This window comes from Anomalospiza imberbis, chromosome 7, assembly GCF_031753505.1.
Source record: "Anomalospiza imberbis isolate Cuckoo-Finch-1a 21T00152 chromosome 7, ASM3175350v1, whole genome shotgun sequence".
Classification (NCBI taxonomy): domain Eukaryota; kingdom Metazoa; phylum Chordata; class Aves; order Passeriformes; family Viduidae; genus Anomalospiza; species Anomalospiza imberbis.
The window spans coordinates 4,646,467-4,669,829 of NC_089687.1; the positions used below are offsets into that span (position 1 = coordinate 4,646,467).

Consider the following 23,363-nt stretch of genomic DNA (forward strand, 5'->3'; position numbering starts at 1 on the left):
GAGATCTGGATGTGCTCCTGGTTTGGTTTGAGTTTGGTTGCTGGTCCAGGTCTGCTCTTCCAGCTTCCTGGCTGCTCCATGTGCTCGCTCCCCCAGAGAATAAAGGTAGGGCTGTATTTTTAGGAAGCTGAGATGAGTCCCCAACTTGGGGGTTTCACCTTGTGCTGCCTGACTCCTTAGAGAGGAGCATACGCTCCTCTCTGAGGTGGAAATAAGGAACGTGGGTCCCAGGAAGTGGGATCATGGTTCTGAGTGCCAGGACTGACATCCCACAGCCCCGGGAAGGAGGCCAGTGCATCTTTTGAATCTGAATTTCAGGCTCTGGGGCACCAGGATCATGTTCAATAGATCTCATTCTCTATGTGCCAGACCAGATCGTGCACTCTGAACGTATCACTCAAGCTGCTGACAACAGGGTTCAGCCAGCTGAACCTGCACGATCCAACCCCGCCTGGTGTGGAAAGTCTGAGCTCAGGAAGCAGGCTGAGCTTTAACGGGAGGAAATCTCATATTTATTCATGATTTAATTAAGAGAGACCAGGCTTTTCAGCCTGTTTTGAATATACATGAAAACAAGTACATAGATAAGGCTATCGTTCCTTTTATGAGCCCCGTGCTTCTGAACAAAACAGCAATTTCAAATATTCTGGATAGTGAGATTTAATCCATCACTAGGGCCTGACCCTGCTTTTCCCATATAGGGATTTAGAGTGTGGTGCTACAGATTTGAATCCTGAACACCAAAGAAAAGACACATGAAAAGCAAAAATCTCTCACTGAATTTTGTTCCAGCCTTGTTTGAACACAAACCTCCTTGTGATTTGGGTTTTATTCATTAAAATAAAGCACACAGAATAACTCTCACCTACTAGTATTAATCATAAGGATTTGCTCAGGAAAACAAATATACTTGGGCTTTCAGAACAAATCAATTTGGAGAAAGAGAATATTTTGTCTGTCATGACAGCCCAGAAGAGAGTAAAAACAAACATCTCTGCTGCTGCTGGTTTACAGCGGACTCTGCGATGGACTGCTGATGATGTGTGATGCTATTTTTAAACAGCAATTGTTTAATCACTTCTGTTCCCATGGGCTGAGACTAAAAATGATGCCTCCAGAGAACTTTGTCTACAAGCAGGTAGAAATAATTTGATCACATCCTTTATGGCTGCAGAGGAGATGGAGCTTTATGAAGCATCGGCAACACATTTCACAAAGAATCCAAATATTGAGCAGGAGTGAGAGTGTGTTGATCATGACATCTAAGTGGCATAATGTCACCAAGTGATCTGTTGAAACATATCACCCTCTCCAACAGAAAAGGGAAGAGCTTTGCTTAAAGCTGTGTGTTTTTTCAGGCTTTTTTTTCCTTTTTTTACGCAGACTTAACTCTTGGGGCTCATATCCCCACTTTCCATGAAAGGCATGGATTATGCTGAAGGACACTGGTAATTGTATGAAAGCATTTTGAGTGTAGATATTTCTGGGATTGTTTATTGGACTTGCTGTTGGTTTGTTGTACTTCACAGCTGCATTGTGAACTTCTCCCAGTGAAAGCAAAATTAAACACCATAGGACTTGCCAGGATGAGAGTGTGACAATGTCTCACACAACACAATCTCAGCCACAGCCTCCTCACAATTCTGAACAAAGACTGACTGTACCTCTACACTCAGATGTTTACAGCATGCTTGTACCTTGTAACACGGAAACAATTCCTATTATAAATATTGAAGCAGTCCTCCTGCAGAAAATCATTCATTTCGGCAAACTGGAACTATTCCCTCGGTCAAACCCTGGCGTAACTCTGCGTAAATCAGAAAATTATGCGAACGAGAAACTTGACCTAATAGACAGAGCAAACACTTAAACCTCCAGCACGGAGAGTAATAGCCCAGCTTCACAGATGTCAATGGGAATTTTACTATTGACTTCCATAGGGCCAGCATCTCACCCATATCTGCATAGATGATTAATAGCTCCCCTGCCTTTCAATATCCTCCCTGGCTAACAATAAATTATCTCTGCCAGTGATTACTTTTAAGATGTAGCTCATAAAAATCCCTGTGAAAAGCAAATAGTTTTGCCTTTGGGACAGACGATATTAAAGTAAGTGTTGGATATTTTTGAAATCTTCCCCAGATGGATTGCCATAGGGCACTACAAGATCTTCCTGCCTTCATTTCAAATAATCCCAGACACGTGTCCTGCTACAGTTTACCCTTGTAGATTTTTTTTCAGAAAGAAGAAATTAAGCTTACTGTCAAAGTGTGTTTAATATGAGAGATTGCTAAATGTTTTTTTCCCCCTCTTAGTTTATGTGTTTGCAGAGATATTTTTGTTTACTTTGAGAAAAGACATAAGTACCATCCCTTGTGTCTGAGTTTTTTTGTTTGTTTTGGGGTTTTTTTTGCAGACATTTGTACCTCTTAAATATAGTGTTCAGAACAAGTTAATGTGAGGAATCTGCTAGTTTCAATTTGTTTTCATAATCTGAAAGTATTGGCAAGTGCTAGCTTTGGTGTGTATTCTGCTGCAAAGCAAAAGACAGAGAAGAGATAAATAAAGTCTGATTTTGAAAGTTGCAGGACCCTTCATTCAATAATCCTCCTGTGAACCAATGGTATTTAACACCTCTTTCCATCAGAAAATTCATTTCCATTCCTGTCTCCGCTTTCCTTTTTTTTTTTTTTTTAATAAATTTAAAAAAATTTAATAAGCTTTTCAGATCAGCTGGAGAATGTTTCCCTCAGGACCATGATTCCCAACTGGCCCAGCTGCCAGTGACTTTCTCTTCGGCACATTTCTTGGGTTTCCCTTTCTGTCTTCTGTTGCTCCCTGTATCATTTGCTCACTCTTCAATCCCCTGCATTCTCATTCAGAGGAAGGGCACCAGGTTACTGGTTTACACAAGGCTCCTGCATGTATTAGGACAAAGTATAAACTCCAATGTAGATGTGTTCTTGGCTTGCATGTGATGCTACAGAAATATCCTTGGGGACTCCTGGAGTGACTTCCACTTTCCTCACTGAGAAAATAATAATAATGTACTGCTACCCTTTGTTTCTAATCACCTAGCTATTTATCCATGAAGAAATTTCCTCTCTCATCCTGCTGCAAGTTTCCTTTCAGACTTATATGACAGAATCCTTGAAAGCCCTTTGAAAAGAAGGCAGATGCTGAACTGTGTCCCTCTCACATGGAGAAGAGGAGCTGAGCCCCATTTTTCTACATGTGCAGAGAACTGTATGTTGCTGTCAAGGGAAAAGAACTGGAGAAGAAGAGCTTTATGTTCATATCCTCATGATTAAAGCTGAAAGTGATGCCTTAGTCCCTCAGGCCAGGTCCCTCACACCCACTGACATCCACGTGTGTTTTGACATCATCTGCTTTCTTTTCCTGCTGTGCCTCTATTGAAAAAAAAGTTGAAGCCCTTGAAGTATTTTTGCACATGTAACTGTCATTGGATATTACCTAATATCCAGTGCCCTTTCATTTCTGCATGAGTGCACAGCTTGCTCTGCTCCCCCTTTAGATGGGCAGGTAGCACACAGCCATGAAAGAGCTGCTCAGGTTATTGAAGTGAGTTCCCATCTTAACCAGGATCACCAAAACAAAGAGTTGGTTCAACATAAAGGTCTTCTGTCTCTCTACTCTTCTCCTTTCCCTCCACTAGAACTACCTGTATCCTCATTCCAGGTAAAGACGATTCATAATTTGTCCTGGCCAGAGGAGGGGGATACGCATCCTTTAGATGAGACAGAAAGAGGGGAAAGGGAGCAAATCAGCATTTTGAATCAGAATCATATTTTTCAGAGGAATCCTTCTAAAAGCTCAAGCAGTGACTGTAAAACTGTTATCAGTCAAGATCTGTCTAGCAACTTCTTTAAGACCTACTCAGTGTGCACTGCAGAGCTTGGGAGGAGAAACAGGCTGCGGAGTGTCCCACTGCATCAGGCACGTACATGTGAGCTAAAGTCTCTGCTGTGAGAGAAGGGTAACAGCAAATGAGCTGGACTTCACACTCAGGAGAGTCAGAGTCACTCCATGGGAGCAGTTACTCTGCAGTTTTAGGTCAGGGATTAAATTCAACATACAGAACCGTGTTATTCTGATCTGTGCACTTGCACTGGTAACAGATCTACCTGCTTCTGTTACAAGGAAGAGATAAATAAAGATGAATGTGATCTTTGTTTAGAAGTTGAATTTGGATTTTCCCTCTCTATCGTTCACTGTAGTTTCTCATTTTCAGCTCTCTCTCTCCTCCATGTAGCAATTTCTGCGTTTCATTGTTATTCCATCTGCAGACATGAGAGTAAATGCTGTGACTCCCTAACAGCATTAGCTAGATAAGCCTGGGGGAATTAACCCCTCAGAGAGTTTATGTTCCACTCTGAATCACCTTCTAACATATTATTCAATGACTGCACCCACTAAACTTTTTTTTTTTTTTAATATCACTGTTAATTTTTTTTCTCAATAGTTTCCTTTGCCTCTTCTACCACTTTCCTTCTTCATGCTCCTTAAGTGCATTTGTGCAGACATGAGATGCTCCAAAGGTGGGTGGGTATGTGACAAGGAGGTATCTGACCCTGCCACGGTCATATGTGTGAAGCTTCTTTATCTACAAAGTGTGAAGTTTCCTTTAACATCAACCACAGATAAAAAGACAACATATTTTAGTGTCAATATAAAAAAAGAGAATATTTAAAAGAGAGAAGTTTAAAAGTCCTACTTTTTAAGTCTTCATAATAAGTAGCTTGTTTTTTTTTAATTTTCTAATAGAATTTATGAATTTATATCAATTATTTTGAGAACTATATAATTTCAAGTTACAGTATGCTTTTGTAGTTTTTATTCCCATAAAAATTTGAATTTAAAAAGTAACTATTATGCTTCTTGAAATATGCTATATCTATTATTTTTTTCAATTTGAATGACCACATTGAAATAAATTATGTTTAGAATTATCTGAAACCTTAACCTGACTAAACACAGACTATTCAAAAAAATAAAATACAATGTAAATAGTGACTGGCTCTACAGTTAAGTAAACCACTGTAATGTTCCTTTGTGATCTATAATTTTATTGCGGGGGGGACAACTTCGATTTTAAGATTTTACATTCCTTTTCCCCCAAAATTGAAAGATTTTTTGGGTTTGAGCCTAGTTTAAAGTGATGATTTTAGCAGTAGCCTATGGGGGGCACTCAAGGACTGCAAACAGATCCCGCGCCTCCCAAACTTCTCATATCGTCTGCGCCGGGATGGGGCAGACCCTGGGGCACATTTTCACATTACCTTTTATAAAAGGAATAAAAGTGAGGAAAATAAACTAAACCTTTTTTTTTTTGTTGTTGCAGCCTCACTATTCCCCAATGAAAGACAAAATTATATTAAAAGGTGCATTTAAATGACATTCAGAGCCTGATTATGCTAAAAGCGTAAGAGCATTGTGCAGGCTGTGGAGCTTGTCTGCATTTTTAAATTCCAAACAAGGTACCTTTTACATGATGTTTCAATAGTAGAGACAATTATTGTTCGCCTATCGAGTTTTTGGGATTGTTTTAAACTTTAATGACATTTGCAGGCTCTGTTCTTGGCTTTATGGAGTGAAACAATTATTTATGCAAATTGTTTTGATTTTTTTTTTTTTTTTGCCATGAAGGAAAATTTTGCCTACTGTTGTAGTGATGGCTGTTTGCCACAGCAGTCATTTGGACTGCAACCGTAAAGCCTTTATCTGATGGCAAAAATCTTGTACCAGATGTTCTTTTATTTGGTCTGTTTTATGATTAATCACATTTAGCCCAAAACCAGAATGAAAACCCTGCTCTGGCACCTGGCTGCTGTCGCGCAATAATTTGCTTTGTAGTCGGGTGGGAGGCTCGTTTAGCCTTTGAAACGCTGTGGTGCAGACTCATAAGTTTTCATTCTGATACATTTTGGAGGAAGAGAGTAAAAAGTCACTATAATAGCTGTCAGCAGGATAATTTTCCAAACATCTCAGACTGGCAAATAGCACTAATTTCTCCTAGAGGGAAAGTTAAAGGAAGTTTGGACAGCAAACAGTTACGCACAGAAGCTCTCATGCCTGGCCAGGCAGTGCTGATGCTGCTGCAGTAGGGGTGGGACAGAGCCTGGGCTGATGCACCACCAACCAGAGGGCTAAACCTCATCCAAATAGTAAAATTCCACTTCTCTGTAGAAAAATATCGTGCCAGGAGGAAAGCGTTCGTACAGGCTCCTTCAGTAATGCAAGTGTCTAACGTTTATCAAGAAGCGAAAATGTTATGAGTTTATAAGGCTGCTGAATTGAGTATTCTGGAGGTATGTTTGGAGTGGAAAGGGAGGGCTCTTCCCTTAGGAAAATCACCTAGAATACAAATGTGAATCATCATCACTGTTTTGGTTCAAGCTGGGATCATTTTGGCATGAAAAGCCAATGTACAACAGAGAGTGGCAACTGTAATTTTTTAATAATCAATAAATTAACTATAGTTGATTTTATTGCATAAGGAGAAATGGTTTATGTGTTTCCTGGGCTTGCCAAACAACCCTGAGCTCCCCAGGTTTGTGAAAAGAGGCATCCCTATTTCTGTGGTATATCATCTTTTCTTCTTATGCTGCATAACTGGGAATGCACAATTGATATTTGTCAAATAGCTTCCATTTACAACACAAGTATCTCCAATTTCAGCACCACCAGGTGTAAGTCTTAGAAAAAATACCCTTCTTTTTTAGATATTCCTTCTGTGCTTCTGGCAAATGACAAATATATGATCCTTGAGAGCAGTAAGATATGGGAACATAACAGGAGATTGTGGAAATGGATAATGACTTCTGTCAATGACATTATGCATTACGCATTATTGTTATTTTAATCATTTGCCATCACTAAGAAAGATCCTAGTAGGTTATTCCTGATTCCATGTTTAGGAAAATAAAAGAGGTAGATAAAGGTGTACACTTTACTTCACAACACTTGCACAATGAAATTGAAAATTTCATAAATAAGTTGCATTGAGATCTCATTTAAAAATAAAAATAAAAAAATAAATAAAAGACGAATTCTCACCTTTGGCAATTTTCATGTGGGTTTTTGAATAGGTGTTGTGAGAATGCCATAAATTACGGAGTTAATCCTAAATTACTAATGGTAAGACTTGTTGTCTCTGCTACCCCTTGGTCCTACTGGAGAGGCACTTAGTTGTCCAAATCTCAACAATTTCAGTAACTGGACCTTCAAGACAAAAGATGTAGAGCAAATTCATGATTAAGCACATGTTCATGGGTATTTGGGAGATGAACTTTAGTTATCCACTGTCTCAGAAAATCACATTATATTAAACAAAGGTAATTATATTGTGTTATTCAGAGCTATGCATTATATTTATTTGGAGATAAACTGGTAAAAGAAGTACTTTGAACTGACTAATATGCCACATGGTCTGGTCATAAATTTTACCATGAGAGTTTGAAACAGATGGAACCAGATATTTTTCTCTTTTTTTCAACTTTTCATACTTTTTCTGAGCAGTGACTGTGAACATTTTTTTTTTTTTTTGGAAAAGGCGTTTCTATTCCACTCATTGGAAATAAATTTAATTTCTCCCTGCATGTGAGTGCAGCACCTCTGAGTACAGCAGGATGGTGGGTAAGAAATTTGGCCTGCTTTATATAAACATCTTAATTTATTGGGTAACAGAATGATTTGGAACTTTCTTTTGAAAGAAATACTTTTTTGTGTGTGTGCGTGCCTCAAAATTGTCCTTTAAACAGACTTGAAAGGTGATGAGTTCTTTTCTGTTCTAATAACTTTTATGAGGCTATTTTTATGAGAACCAAACCTTGCAATCAGCATTAAGATTTCCCATTTATGCCTTCGCTAAAGCATGTCCAGTTAACTGCAAAATGTCACTTGTCCTGAGCAGATGTCTGGGTACCACAAGCTGGCGTTGAGCTGCCCTTTAGCAGAGCTGCATCAGTTCATTGCATTTCCCCTGGTGTGGAATGCACCACTTCTCAAGACTTTTGCAAGAAAAAAAAAAAAAATCAGAATTTCTTTACAATAGCTGGAAGATGGAGTTTAGTGCAGATCAATGTCATGGTTTCCAAGATAAGGACTTTGTGTTTAGCTTTGTGTCTCATTTATTGTTGCACTAGTGAGATAGGGTCTTCACATTGATCTGTTTTTATGTGGCTTTTAATACCTCCCAATTTATGTATTAAATCCACACCAAATCATCTGGAATGCCAGGCAGCAATTTCCATCCATGACACTTGGTATGCAAATATCCACATTACAGATCACACATGGAGAACTTTTCCTGCAGCTGTTGGAGATGCACATTCAGAAAGTCTTTAATATTGAAACCAATGTTGCACAGCAGTAATGAAAAATTCCTTCAGGGATGTTTTCTCCAGCAGGGATAGCATGGAATGCAACTCTCTGAATTCAGATAGGGTGGGTTTTTTTGTTCTGTTTTTAATCTTTGGTCTTTCTTCTCTTCTCGATCCTCTCAAATACTTTCTCCCTTCTTTCTGCTCCTGTGTCAGCTGCTGCCTGGCAACTTTTCTCTGCGTGGTGGGACGGGGCAGGGCACCCGACCGCCTTTGGTCTGGCTGCCAGCACCATCCCCTAGCAACCAGGCCAGGCACTGTGATGCTCTGCAAAGGGCTGCACACCAGCCAGCCACCTTTGTCCCCACTGCCCCCGTCACACCAGGCACTGGGGGAGTCACTGATGCCACCATCCCTGCCTACCCACACAACCACTCGAAGGCCGTGGCTGGTACACAATAAACAAGAGCACAACCCAGGTCTCAGTGATGCAGTCCAGGCGTTTTCATAGAGACTAACGCCAGAATTACCTTCTGGTGATAATTAATATTCCTGTGTTGTATTATACCGGCAAGTATGAATGATTGGTTCTACTTTGTTTAATTTATCTAAATAAGAGATTTCATAATATTCTATAGCTTGATGAATTAATTTATTTAACTTGTCAGTGTTAATAATTCTGATTACGAGGAAGAAGTTATAAAGTACCGTAAGTGCAAACAGATCTCTAACAGCAGTTTTAACTTTGAATTTACTTCTGACAAGTATTTCAGTCTAGTCTCCTATGGAATTAACTTCCTTTTTTTTTGGCTGTTGCAAGGAAAAGAGATTCCCTGGATTCTTTTCTGTATCTCTCCACTGTATCTGCTCTCTGTGTAACTCCCCAGTGCTTCTGATTTGGATTATTTAAGTGGGACTGAGTGAAGACTTCAATAAATATTTGACAAGCCAGACTGGTTCCTGAGCTGTGTACCTGCACTGGTCCTGTGTGTCTCGACATTCAGACACCACACAGAAATCTGAACACAGCTGTGTGCATTCAAACAGCAACAGGGAGGCTGGGAATGCAGAAACTGCTTCCAGCTAAAATTGCCATTCCCTTTTTTTTCCTCAAGTCTGAGGCTAAAAAGCCTGTCATACAGCAGGTGATGGCTTGAAGCATCTAAATTATAATACATGTATAAATACTGCCTTGGACTATGATCATTTCAGCAAACATTTCAGCAAAGGTTTTTTTTTTTTTTATTCATAGAATATATACATTAAAACTTTCATACACTTCTTGGTGCAGCCTTTTTTTGGATGTGGAAAGGAGAGATGAGAGTTGAGTTACTTCTATGTATTTTTACTGTACTGTTGAGGTCATCCCATTCCATCAGAGATGCACCATCCTTCCAACACTTCCTAGCAATTGATGTTTAATGGAAATGAGGCTGAGGGGAATGATTTATCAAAGGTCAACTTTTATTTGTTCAACAGCCTGTATTTTAAATACAAGACTTCTATAAGAATTCTCACCTCATGGCGTTATCTTAAAGCAAGTTACATTTTTAGGCAATTTGAAAAATAATTACTTATCAGTAATTGCGTTTTAAGTCGGTCATAATTCACATTACATACTCCATATTGACACTTTATGTCCTGTAAACAAGGGGGCCAGTGACTTTTATTATAAATATAATTTAAATATTTTAATAAGCTTATGTGCATATGTGATCAGCAGTATTGAAAGCAAGATCAATCAGTTCTTCAAAGTCTCTCATAAATGCTAATGTTTAAATTGGCACTAAATGGCACAGTATCATTAAAGGAAATTATTCACAGAGAGTAGAGAGGACTGTTGTTAAATAAGTATGCAATAAGAATGAAAAGGAGCAAATTAGATGGTTGAAAAGCAGGATTTTAGCCGAGGTGCTTTTGTGGGGAGGCACGAAAGGGCAGCACACCAATTAACAGATAATGTCTGGGGGAAAAGCATCACCACTTGCAACCCTGCAGACCTTGAGAATTCCGCAGAAAATTTTGCGAGAAGACAAGAAGAAAGAAGACTATTCTGCAAAGACAGTTCCACATCTTGAGAATGATGGGACAGCGTGTTCGCTGTGAATATGTGTGTCTTTATACCATGTGACAGTCCTGGCACGGGGGAAATGTCACTGATTTAATGAGGAGTTCCTTAAAACTTGGAATTCCCTTGTTTTCCTTCACACATTTTTCTCACTTTGCTCCAGCATCTACAGATTTTTGTATTTGAAATGCAATAGGTTGCTCAAATAAAGCCACAATTAAGGCCTAAGAGCCGTATAGATGGCTTGGGGGGTTTGAGGCAGGACACAGAGCAATCTCTTCCATAAACCTGGTGGAATGATGTTCCAGTGTGACATTCAGCATGACTTCATTTTGGTTATAAAAGCAACCGATTTCCAAGACCACGGACACTGCCAGATTTTTTCATCTTTATTCAGACCTGTTTCTGTATTAGCAAAGGTTTTCTACTCTGGGATCCATAATTCTGCTCAGCTATGGCTGTATAAATACTAATTGACTGTAGGTGAATTACACAGGCTTTAAAGGCAGTAGATGAATGCAGAATTTGATCCAGCTGGATTTTCCCCTTTGGCTGTAAATTCTTTGCTGTCAACAAGCAAACCTGAAACCCTCTGTGAGTCCTGACAATCCTTGACCTCAGAGACGGCTTTGGGACCCAGACTGGGCTCTTCAGTTCTTGGGCAACTGAACTTCTCCCACTTCAACAGATATAATGAAATATTTGACATACTACGTTGTGTACTTTTCTGTCCTTCAGCATTGCTTGGTCTGTCTGGTCCTGGAAGCTTCCTGGCTGTAGTGCTTCATATAAAAGGTATTTAGGTTCTGTGTTGTGGATATAAACGTGAAGGTGAAAGAGCTGAGGCTTTACCCTTGGAATGTGAAGGTCTCAGCCATCAATATTAGCACCCGGCTGTCTTTGGAGAAAACTAATATCTGAGGATGATGTAGAAGCTTTATCACCTTTCACCTATTAAAGGGTCTGTTTAAAGAAAAACAAAAAACGGAAACAAATGTGTGAAGATGTGATAAACTCTAGCTTTTGTATGGGGCCATTTCAAGGTAATACTCTTACATAAAGTCTAAACAGGCAGTATCGACTGTGAACTGAGACCTCAAGACAAAAAAGAACACTTAGAGAAGATTGAGCCGTCATTGGATATGGCATTGTGCTGTTGAAGTAGCGTGATCCCCTACTTTCATTGTCTGAGAATTACATAAAAACAAAACCGTGTTCAAGGACGGGTTGGCCGAGGCTCAGAGCCACCTGTTCTACTGGAAGATGTCCCCGCCCATGGCAGAAGGTTGGAACTGGACGGGCTTTGGTGTTTACCACAAACCACCCGGCGACTCCGTGGAGCATCATGAACCGAAGCCAAATTTACCTGGGCACCTCTGGACAACGACTTCGCGCTCCCAGCCCGAGGCGGTGCGCATCCCCTTCCCTCAGCATCGCCATCCCTCAGCATCCCCGCAGCTTCACACGGCAAAAGGGCTTGTGGGCTTGCAATTTTCCTCTTTTTTTTAATATATATATATATACATCTTTTTCTTTTTGCTAACTCACTCCTCCTCCCTCAGCCTCACTCGCCTTTGCGGATTATTAAAAAAAAAAAAAACCGAAAAGCGAACCCGAAACGAGCCCTCAAGCCGCAGCGAGCGTGCCCTGGGGGCGGGCGGGGGCAGCGGCTGAGGGGCGCCTCCCTCGAGGCGGCTTCGCGCCTCCGGCGCGCGCGTGCGGGAGGCGGCGCGCGGCCCTTTTGAGGGGGGGGGGGGGGAGCGGGCGGCGCGCGAGCGGCGCGCGGAGCCCCGCGGGAGGCGGCGCGCGGAGCCGTGAGGGGCGGCGCGCGGGGCGGTGCGGGGCGGAGCGCGGCGCTGCCGGCCGCCGGCGCCCCGCGCTGCCCGCTCGCTGCGTGCGGCGAGCCCAGCCGCGCTCCGCGCTCCGCGCTCCGCGAAGTGCCGGCGGTGCCGCCGCGCCTCCTCCCGCGCAGGCTCTGCCGCTCCGCACCCGCGGCCGACAGGCTCGGCTCCTGCCTCTTCTCCCGCACGCCCGCCGCGATGTCCGCGCTCCTCCTGGCCCTGGCGACGCTCTGGGGATTACCGCCCGTCGCCGAGGCGCTGGCAGCGGCAGCCCGCGGAGGTAAGGCGCGTCCGTGGCGGGGTGCGGAGCCGCGGAACTTCCCGCCGCTTCTGCTTGGGAAGTTTTGCTCCCTTGCGCCTTGCGCGGACGGGCGCGGTCGCGGAGCGCACCCCTCACCGCGCTCCATCACCGCGCTCCCGCACGCCTGGATTGCGGGCGCGCTGCGCTGGCTTGGGGGCGAACCTTGGCGGCGGCGAATACACGGGGGCGAGGAGCGGGATGATGTCCCCAGTGGTCCCCGTGGTTCGTGCCCGGCGAGGCCACGGAGGGGAAGAGCCGCTGCTGCCGGCGGGCCCCCCCCGGTCCCGGCCGCGGCTCCCCGAGCCAGCCCTGCGGCCGGCGGAGATGTGCCGCAGGAACGGCGAGCGCCCTCCGCTTCCCACCACCTTCCAAAAGTTCCCTCTTCAATGTCCTCGAGTTGCCGCTCGCTCAGTGCCCGAACTTGGATTTGGGCACGGGGGCTCGGGGTCCCGCAGCCGCGGGGTGGGCGATCACGGAACTTCCAACTCTGTTCTGCTCAGAGAAGTCCCTGATCCAAGAGGGTTGCGGTTCCCCCGCCGGAGCGGGGCTCTGCGTTTCGTGTCGCTTTACTGCACAGTCACCAGAGCGCTCTCATTTTCCTGCGAGATGTTTGAATTGGATATTTTTCTAAGTATAGCCCAAGTCCGCCTTCTGTGTGGCTCAGGTGCGGGAACGGCGGTGTGCTGCTCTGACTCAGGTTTTCTCTCCCCTGTCGAAAACCCCGCTCACCAGAAAATTGTCTGTCGGCTTGTTGTAGCCCTTCAGCTCCCAAACTGCGTGATCTCATGAATGAGATGCCCTGGGTGGTATACGCAGTCTGCGAGGGTTTAGTTAGATTTCCGTAGAAATGTAACTCTCTAAAGCCTTGAATTCTCGCTGTTAGACATCCTCTCCATCATGTACACATTACCTACTAAATTGTTTACTAACTGCTTACAACTCGTTTGGGTGAGTGCGGATGCCTCTGCACAGCCGGTCTGGGATATAGATTTCTGCTTCAGTCGAACTACCAAAGCTCTCCCGTCCCTTTCCCACGTAGCCATCAGAATTACATAGGTGATTCATGCTGCGAAAATGAGAAATAACTACCTATCAACGAGGAAAGTATTGCTGCAGCATCGCTAACTTGCATGTTTCAAACACTGCATCACAAGGTGCAGGGATATTTATTGTGAGGAAATGAGGATAGTGTTCCGTAGAACGGCACTTGAACAGCCAGAGAGGAAAGGTTCTCAGGAAATCTTTTCAGTTTTATGCTTTTGCTTTGGTTCACAAAGATTCGTGGTCGTGGTAGTGCTTGTTTGATGGAAAATATTTCAAGAACTTTCCATGTTATTCACAGAATGGTCAGATTAGATTTCAGCAACCGTAGCTTGCATCTGATTTTATGAATAAAAATCAAACTTCCAAACATTTTGTGAAATTGTTTTGGAAACTGATTTGTCACTCTGTATTCCTTCACAGCGGTAAGCAAGTGCCAATTATGCATGAATATTAATTTCTGGTGTTTAAATTTTGTTTAATTTTACCTTTTTTTAAATTTTCTATAGTTACCTTGCTCTGATTTAGTGTTTCACAAAAAAAAAAAAAAAAAAAAAAAAGGTGCTGCCACCTTATATTAAAATCAATCCTATCTTAAAAGGCAGCATCCTTGTAAATCATACCAGCCCCAAAAGTGGGATAAATCAAATTTACTTAGAATCAACTAACTCATCATATCATAATGTCATGTCTTATCAAAACTGAGCACTGCACAAATTATGACTTTAAAGGCATTTTGTTTCACAAAAAATGTCAAGTGGTCTCAACCTAAAAGGGATTCAGGATGAGGCGTCCAGAAAGGGAATTACACTTGCACATCTGATAAACTTTATGATACAGTACAAAAATTATTGACCATACCACGTTGATTTGCCTTTACAGGAGGAAATTCTGAGTCACTGGAGCATGTTAAGCTTACTGTATGTAAAAGGCACTGAAATTTGGAATGCACTGAGCCTGGCCATAGGTAATAAGAGAATTGGGAAAATGTCATGGGTTGTGTTAATAGCAGTGTTGTGGTAGCCATGGTAATATAACATACTAGTGAGGTGCTGTAGGGAGAGGTAACACTTTCTCTTAAATCAGTGGGCAACATCAGGAGGAAAAAAAGAGGTGGGGGGGAGCCCCACCAAAGTTTGAATTATCTAAGCCCTTTTCTCTTGAAATACAATTAAATTCTTTTCGTCTTATCAGGTCTGTCCTCAGCCAGGTTACAACTCCTCTAACTTCATGTATATAAAAAAAATTGTGAAGAGAAAGTGATATGGAGAAGGGGAGCTGGAAATGAGATGAAAAAGGGAAGTGAGCAGAAGGGAATCCAGCCAGGATAGTGTGGTAGGATAAGGGCCAAGTCCTGCTGCAGCTGAGGTTGTGCCACTGAAACCACAAAGAGATGATTTCCTTTCCTTCTGTCCTTTCCTTCCTTCAGTCAGACCTTCCTAAGGAAATGGATGGACTCAGATTCCTTGTGACACTTGCAACTCCTTCACAGTATAGCTGCAACAAATGAATTTATGGAACCTGAGAAAAACCGTGCAGTTTGAGAAGCTGAGGAGGCAACATTTGTTACCTGCTCTCCCTACAGACGCTCAAGGGAAATTCACAGGTCCCATCAGTGTCTGTGGTTCTGGTGGGCGTTTCCTTCCCACAGCTCTTGCCAGCCTTGGAGCTTCACCCTGCTCCTTGCCTGGGCTCCTACACCCTTTTTTGTCATCCTTGATTTTTGTGTCTGCTGCTGTGAACATCATGACATGGATCCACTGCACTAATTGGAGTGATTACCTCGGGGTGATCCAAATTGCAGAGATGCCCCGGATAATGGGAGCTTGACTGGATAGTCTCGGTGTTGTCAGTGAGATGTGTATCCACACCAGTATTAATGAGTTGCATTGCTCATTATGAATCGACTTGCTGTCTGTGCTGAGGCTTGTTTGTGTTGGGTTTTGGTGGCACGTCACTGCTGTCAGCAGCACTGAGCCACTGTCTTCTCCCATTCTTTCATGTGTGGGTTTAGTGTTTTGGAGCTCTCAGGCAGGCGCTGGCATGGTGAAACAGCTTCTCAGCAAAGTCTTACAGACAAGAGATCTCCTGAAAAGGGAGACTTTATATGGCATGGGAAAATGTTGTCACATAACTTAAAACTCAAGTTCATGAGTGATGGCATATCACATGTTATTTGTTAATATTTTTTTTTTTTGCTAATTTGAAAACTGTTTTTTTGAAGGATCGAGAAATCTTCATGAATTTTACTCCTTTTTGCAGTCCCAAAAACACTTCTAAAATGTCTGTCTTTATCCCACAAAACAGGGAATTTATTGTTCTCACAGTGTCCTTTTGACCGTATTTAAGTGAAATCTGGAAGCAAATTACTTTGAAATGGAATTTTCAGGCTTAAGGTTAGGCTGGTGAGAGTTTGGATTTCTCACCCTGTGGCAGAAACACAAGCCAGGCAAAAGAAATTTTTCTCCTTGGGACGATTGCTGATGGCCTTCATTCCCTGGTAAGGTGCCACAGCAGGTGACTCTGCACCCGGAGCCTTTACAATACAACTTTGTCATTATTAGCAGCTTAATGCTGGAAACTGGGTGTACCAGCACTGCTGTACTTCACCAGACTGAGCTCCAGCTTGGCCATCTGTTGGAAAGTGTTCTTGAGAAAACCTACAAAATCTGTTTCTGTGCTGTACTACAGAGGTGGATGTTCCCACAGTTAACTTTGTTATGTTTTGAACATAGATAATAAATATTAGTATCTAATGCACAAAAGAGATGCTTCCAATGTCATAGTGACTTTGTTGTTTATTTATTTACCCTAAAAAAATTACTTAAGAACATGCCTATCATTACAGAGGAGGGTGAAAATATATCAAGGAGTTTGGGACAGTTCTTTGCAGGATATGTTACAAGGGTTACTTAAAGTCAGAAATGGTGGGAGATGTCCACAAGCACAGTTTCAGTGGCTGGCTGGTTTTGGAGACACTCAGTGCTGGCTGCCTGCCCTCAGCTGAGTGTGTGAGTGCACACACAAACCCCTGGCACTCCTGAGCCTGAGCTCTGTGTGTGGGTTTTGTGAACTGACGTGCACATTCTCTCTTACTTGGGTTGCTCTTTTAAGTTCAGTTGTTTCTGAGAGCTGTAGTTTAGTAAAAAGAAAGTGGTAGAAACACACTAACTATTTAAAGGCTAAGCTGCATTTCAAAGTTCAAAACTAGGTGTTTGATGTGAAAAGACTATGTGTAAACTTGTTCTGCAGCAAGCCTTTTACTAATTTATCACAGCAGTTCTGCTGGAGCTGTGGCAGGTTGAAGGAGCTGTCCTCCAAAGGCTTGGAGAGAAGCTCTCACTTCACACAGTGCTTCCTTTGAAGAGCTGCCTGACGGCTGCTATGTAAATCTGAGTATATGCCATACCTTTGAGGTTCATATGGACCCCAGTCTTTCTGCATTTAACATGGCAAAACTCACATTGACTTCAGTCTGCAGGTTGGAAGCAAGTGTTCCTCCAGCACCTTCTTCCACCTCCTTTACTGGTTATTTGCAGTTGAAGAAATTTGATTTCTCCGTTTTGCAGTGGCTCTAAGGACTTACGTAATTGTAACTTGTGAATTTAGAATTATGGCTATCTCTAGAAAGGCTGGCAATTTAGATAATAGAACATTGTTTTTGTTACAGTAGCATATTTGGAATCCCAGCATGTTGTTGCTTTTTTCTTAGTTTTTATGCATTAATCTGTCGCTTAATAGTCTTGTTCTTCAAATGCAATTAAAAAAAAATTTGCTTAGAGAACTCATTTTAATTGCACTTCCTCAAAACATTCTTAATGATGAACAGTGAAGATGAAAATAGCAGAACTTGGCTACTTCTAAGCGAGTCATGCAGACTATTGAGTCTGTATTTAATGTCAGTTTGGGCTAAGTGTAGACATTGGAGAACTATGTCTTAAATTTGTAAGTGCAATTAGGAACTAATTGGGTTTCTTTAAAAATATAATTACTCAAATAATGACTTTGCACCTTCTGTCCAACCCACTAGTTTGCTTTTTAATTGAACAAGTTTAATTTTTTCCCCCTTAAATTATCTCTATCGAAGAGATGAAAATATTTGTAAACTTATCCCAGCTAGCTAGCCAGTTGTTGACCATAATGGGACAAATTCCCAAGATGTACCAAAACATAGTGCTGTAAAGTGATACAAATCTTCATTTTTAAGCAGTTGATAAAGTGAAATAACCAGGACTTGTTGCTGTAGAATCAGCTGCCCAGCCCAGCCGTGGTCCTGCTGCCAGGATTCCTTTGGTGAGGATGCTCTGGAGCCTCTGCAGGAGCCAAGGGCATTTTCCCATGGGTGCTGGGCTGTGTGAGAGCAGGATTGGACCTCAGTAATGGAATTCTAATAAAACTCACTCAGTGCCTTTTAATTAGATTTAATGGCAACTGGGAAGGATCATTAGAGATAAACACATCCTTTTGCCAGTAATACGTTCACCATATTATTAATCTGATTTAATTTGCAAGATCCACATAGCAGGAGTAAGATTTTTCTCTGTACCTGGGAAGTGTTATATAAGCCCATTATATTTTGTTGTTGTATATGTCATTGCTTCCCGAGCACTATGTAAGTCCAGAACTGGGGTTGGGCTCTGTGTGTGGTGGTTATGAGCCCTGGCAGTCTGAGGGTAGGGCTGCAGGCTGGAGAGGAGGCTGTTTGTCTCTTCAGAAACCTCATTTTTATTGACCATTTTGCTATAAATTGCAATGGTGTATTAATAACAAAACACTGCAATATGCAGAGTATGCTGCTAAGTAATAGGGCTTTTTAGAGATGATGTAATGCCAGTCTGGAAGTGAGGTACGCCTGGAGATTTTTATTTCCATGCAGTTGGAAATGCAGCCTAGTTCTCTGAGGCAGAAAAACAGATTACAGCATAACGAGTTCTAGATATGGTACGTTGCATCCTGAAATGCTCTTCCCAACCCGCCCGATGCTCCTAAACACCTCTCCTGCTGCTTCCTGCTGAGTGATGGGGCCTTCCAGAGGAGCCAGACAGCTGAAACTCAGCTTCACTTCAGAAACAAGGATGTACCTATTTCCTCTTCTTGGAAATACCCATGTGTTTTGGGCTATCTATTGCCTGGTTGTCTGTAGGACATCCCTTGGTAACTTTTGGACATGGCACTCTTAAATGACTTACTCTTCAAGTGCAGTAGAATAAGTGCTGGAAACTAAAATCTAAGCCTTCAAAATAATATCTATAATTCTTCAAAGTTTTCACTACTGCAGAGCTCTGTTTTTAACAGCAGTTCATAAGAATCACTCTTGATTTTCCTTGAATGAGCAGAGAGAGTGTAAAATGCAGTTTTGATTTTTGCAGTGCTATTTTGGGCTGGGGATGGGCCGCTCTGCAAATGCAGTGTTTTGATGTGAGGTGTTCTGTCTAGGAGATAGTTCTGTGAACTCAAGGACATGCTCCCACAAAAATTCCCATGTGCCTTTCTTATAAAGCTTTCTGATTGTAATTTACCTGCCTTGAAACTAACAAAAATATCTTGTCAGTGATACTTTTTAAAACACAATTTTGATATTGTCAAATAGTTTGGACTGCTGTTTATAGTCTTCTCAGAGGCTGTGATATGGTGTAGAACACTTGGGTCTCCACCTCCCTAAACATGCAGGAAAATATTTTTACTCAAGCGAAGTTCTGAATAATTCTAAGGCACTGGAAGTACCAAAAAACCACCATTTCTGATACATTCCTCTTAGTCTATATTTTTTTTTTTTTTTGAGAAATGCTGTAGTGTTGTGTAGTCAAAAAATGCAAGTTTGAAAAAGTTACAATAATGCCAGAAGATCATGAAAAATCACAGCAATTTTCTACATGATAGGTAGGTTTCCATAAAACACCTGCCTGTTTTTGCTTGCAAATACAGGGAAGATAAAAGAGGAGAGAGCAAAGTAAGTTCATTGCTGGTTAGATACTCTTTTGCATATGCAAACACACACTGATTTACCCAAAGTATATTGGTATTTGTGTAAAGCTGTGTGCTTAGGAAATCAAAGTGTGTCATTTGCCAATGAGACGTTTTCTTCTCTGGAGCAAAACATTTTTCATGTTTTGTAAACAAATAGATTTCAGACCTTCATCAAGACCACTGAAGTCAATAGGTCCTTTCTTTTGTCCTTGATATAATAGAATTAGGTTTCATCTAAGTGTAAAGGAACTTTGAAAAAATTTATTAAAATTTCACTGGAAATTTTTTATTAGAGGACCTCTAATTAAATTATGTTGTCTGTATTGCCCTATGACTTTTATGCAAGAAATACCTATTTCTTGAAATATTTCTATTCCAATAGTTGGTTCAATTTTGTTGGGTTTCTTAAACTGAACCCATGTTTTTATTTCTCTTATCTAATTTTATATTATGTGCATCAAATACATGATTACTTCTCATTTCAGAATTTGTAATAATCCTCTAGAAGAGGAATTATTGCATAAGATATTTTAATAAAGTTAATTTGCTATTTTTTCCTGTAAAAACATCAGTTTTTCCAAGGAAACTGCCTTCCTGTAAGGTCAGAAAACCTGAGAAAATTCCAGACAGCTCATTATGCTAAGATGCGTGTTGTCTGCTACTTGCACGTCATTGGGTTGGTTAAACCTAGTTTTTTGCTATACAGAAGGATCTGCTGGTCTTCTACATGATGCACTACCCTTTTCTTCATTAAAAAATGTGTATTGGCTTTGGAGATGTGGAAGGATTATAAAGGTGGCACCTTCTCACTCTGAACATCAGTTCCCTATGAATCTTTGTAGATTTATCCAAGGATGAGCATGCTTGACCTTCTTTTGGAACCTGTCCTAAAGCAGCTGTTTTTCCAGCAGTATTTAGTAAAGTATAATGAGGGGTAGGTCAAGCCTGTGTGCTTTCCAGTGCTGATAGTCATATATCTCCTGGAGGGAAACTGGCCTGCCTTCCAAATTCATCAGAAACACTTGGTTTAAAATAGGTTTATTTTGTGTAACTATTGAAGTTGTTTTTTTTTCTGAGGGATGTTTGCAGGCAGTGGGAGTTTAAGAGTACAAGGACTGGAGGAAAGCTGTAAAATGGAATTTGTTCTTCTTGGGTCCAAGTCCTAAGCCAAGTGTTTTTATTTTTATATTTAGATTGCAGAAAGAATGGTGAGCAGCAAATGGTTTCTCCATAGTGTTATCTTACAGTAAGGAATATTAGGCAAAACTCTTGAGGCTGCAATATTGAATCCTGTGCAAGGGAGATGAAGCAGGTCCGGATTATAAAGGTGTGAAAATGTAAGCGCTGTCCCAGGCCTACAGCCTGTGGGTTGAGTTGCTGGTATGCCTTTGGAAACAAAGCTGTTCTGTGTTGGGAGCAAAAAGATGTTTTGGAGGCTCACCTGAGCAGGTGATGCTGTAGGGCTGCTGTAAACCACTTCTGCACATATATACATATGTATATAGAGCCTTGGCTGTAGAAGGGGAGACGTGGGAGGTGCTGTGCTAAGTGCAGCAAAGCCAGGAGTACCAGGGCTTTTTTCAGCAGATAGAATCTGATGCCCTGACCCAAGTGGCCCATTACCACATTTCTTCAAACTGGAGCAAACTATTCAGGTCAGAGTGTGTGTACAGACCCACCTGAATGAATTCCTCAGCTTCCACTTGCTGTGTTACGTTTCTTTCTCTGGGTTTCCAGTGGCTGTTAGTTGAGCGGAGTTGACAGTACACAATATTACCTATTTACTCTGTAGATTATACTCCTCTGGAGAATTGGTGTCAGCTAATCTGCTACTTCTGCATTTTCAGAGAACTGCGAACTGCATCTGCAGTAGTATTGCAGGAGAGTGTCAGATCTAAATTTCTATAATTTTCTTATTTACCTTGGATTTCTGGGCCTGTGTGTCCAGGTCTCCAGCCTTTGACACTTATTTTGTCTGTGAATCATTTGCTTTCTGTGCAGAAATTCTCTCTGTCAGTATCCAATTTTGGCCACTCTTAGGGCGGTAAGAAGTTTGAAGCAGATGGTTGTCAACAGATGATGACAAAATTCTGAAATACGGCTCTGATACAAACTGTGAGGCTGAGTATTTAAAGCCTGTTTGAAGCACATTCAAGTGTATAAAGCCTGCTTGTATTTCTAATGCTATTGCTACCTTAGCTGTGGAATATTCTCGGAACAATTCATAAGTTCCATATTTTTTTCTGAAAACAGCATAACTCCCTACACCAATTAGTGGTGTTCAGTAGTGAGTATATGAACCATGATATGATTTTATGTCAGTTAGAATTGTTAAATGCTCCTTGATGAAACCATGCTGATTTACATTAATTGGTGGCCTGTCTTCCCACAATGGCATCACACTGTGTCAGAAGTGCCTCACAAAAAGTTGTAACATAACTAAACTCTCAGTGATTGCCCATGATTGCCATTCTGCTGTTGACTGCTGCTCTGAAGACTTACCAGCAAAAGACTTGAAAATTCAGGTGATTTTAATAAGTGGCTGTGAGGCTTAGGAGCATAACTAAAAGCATTTGCGTAAAATGAGTGCTGAGATCCGGTAGGTGTGGCACAACTCGGATCCTTCCCCTGCATCCCCTTTGCTAATCCAGCAGCTCAAAGAAATTGAAGTGCATTAAAGGCTGTTTACGTGTCTATGAAAAGCATGATGCAAATATGCAAATTCAAGAGTGTGTCTTCCACAAGTTTATATATCTTAATGAAAAATGTCAGAGCGTAATATATCAACAGTCTGCTTCGCCCCACTGTAGCCAGTTTTTTCTAAAGATAGCACAGCATGTCCTTGGTGTGGTACTAGGAGTAAATTAACACAGCAGAGTGCTTGTTCTGAAGCCAGCTGATGATTCTTCTGCTGTTTTTTGGGGAGGGAAGACTTGTCTGCTGAGGGTTGTCATCTTGAGCTGCTTACCACTGCTTGGTTATGCATGCACACAAGTATTTTCCCCTCACTAGTATTAAAAAAAAAATCTTTGTTTCATTTAATTCAGTATCCTGTTTTCTGTTGAGTGGAAAAAGTTGCCCCACCTGAGTGGAAATCTTGTATTGTGTATCGTGGGACAACTGAGAAGCATAAGCTGGCCATGGGTTTTTTTGCTCGTGGGCCAGCAGAGTGGTGACTCCCACTGGTTTGCATCTGATTTCACCTCACGAATTCTGGTTTCATCTTGAGTAGGATATCCCTCTCTTTTTTCCTTTTTTTCCTTCCCTATCAAATTTACAAAATCTCATGTCTGGGAAATTCCCTTGCAGCTTCAGGAGCCCAGGTGCTGCCGAGCTCATTGGAGAGTCACAGCTGTTGATGGTACAGGTGTCTGTCGAATACTGTTTTCATTTGGGGTTTGCAGCCACAGGGAAAGAAACAAACTGGAAGTGAATGGAGGAGGGTTACTTGTTAAATTACAGCATTATTTTATTTGATGCAAAGCTAAAAAGGCATGTCCAGTACCAAAAAACCCTTACAATCTCCACAGTGTTTCTGAACCAAAAAGAACTTGTGTTGCTGAATACATGAAGAGTTAAACAGCAACATTTGGTATGTGCAAGTATTGTCTTTGATAAGCCATGGGGAAATCAACATCTCTCTTTCTTTCCTGAAAATACAGGAGGCTTCTTGAAGCACTTGCATTAGGGAATGAGTGTATTAGTGAAAAGTTCATGGATGATCCAGATCTAATTTTTATAGAAATGAATGGTAACCCACTGTGGGACCTCAAGTCTGTGCGGGAGTATGTTACATTCACCTG

At 41.6% G+C, this 23,363-nt stretch overlaps 1 protein-coding gene across 1 annotated transcript in view; it reads left to right on the forward strand.

Annotated features, from left to right (window-relative positions):
• Nucleotides 1-12,267: 12,267 nt before the first annotated feature.
• The window catches only part of LRP1B (LDL receptor related protein 1B), a 633,449-nt gene continuing 622,353 nt past the window's right edge, over nt 12,268-23,363 (forward strand). The window contains exon 1 of the mRNA XM_068195161.1: nt 12,268-12,531. Within this exon, the coding sequence (XP_068051262.1) occupies nt 12,450-12,531 (82 nt within the window). The 5' untranslated portion in view covers nt 12,268-12,449. The remainder of the gene's footprint in view (nt 12,532-23,363) is intronic.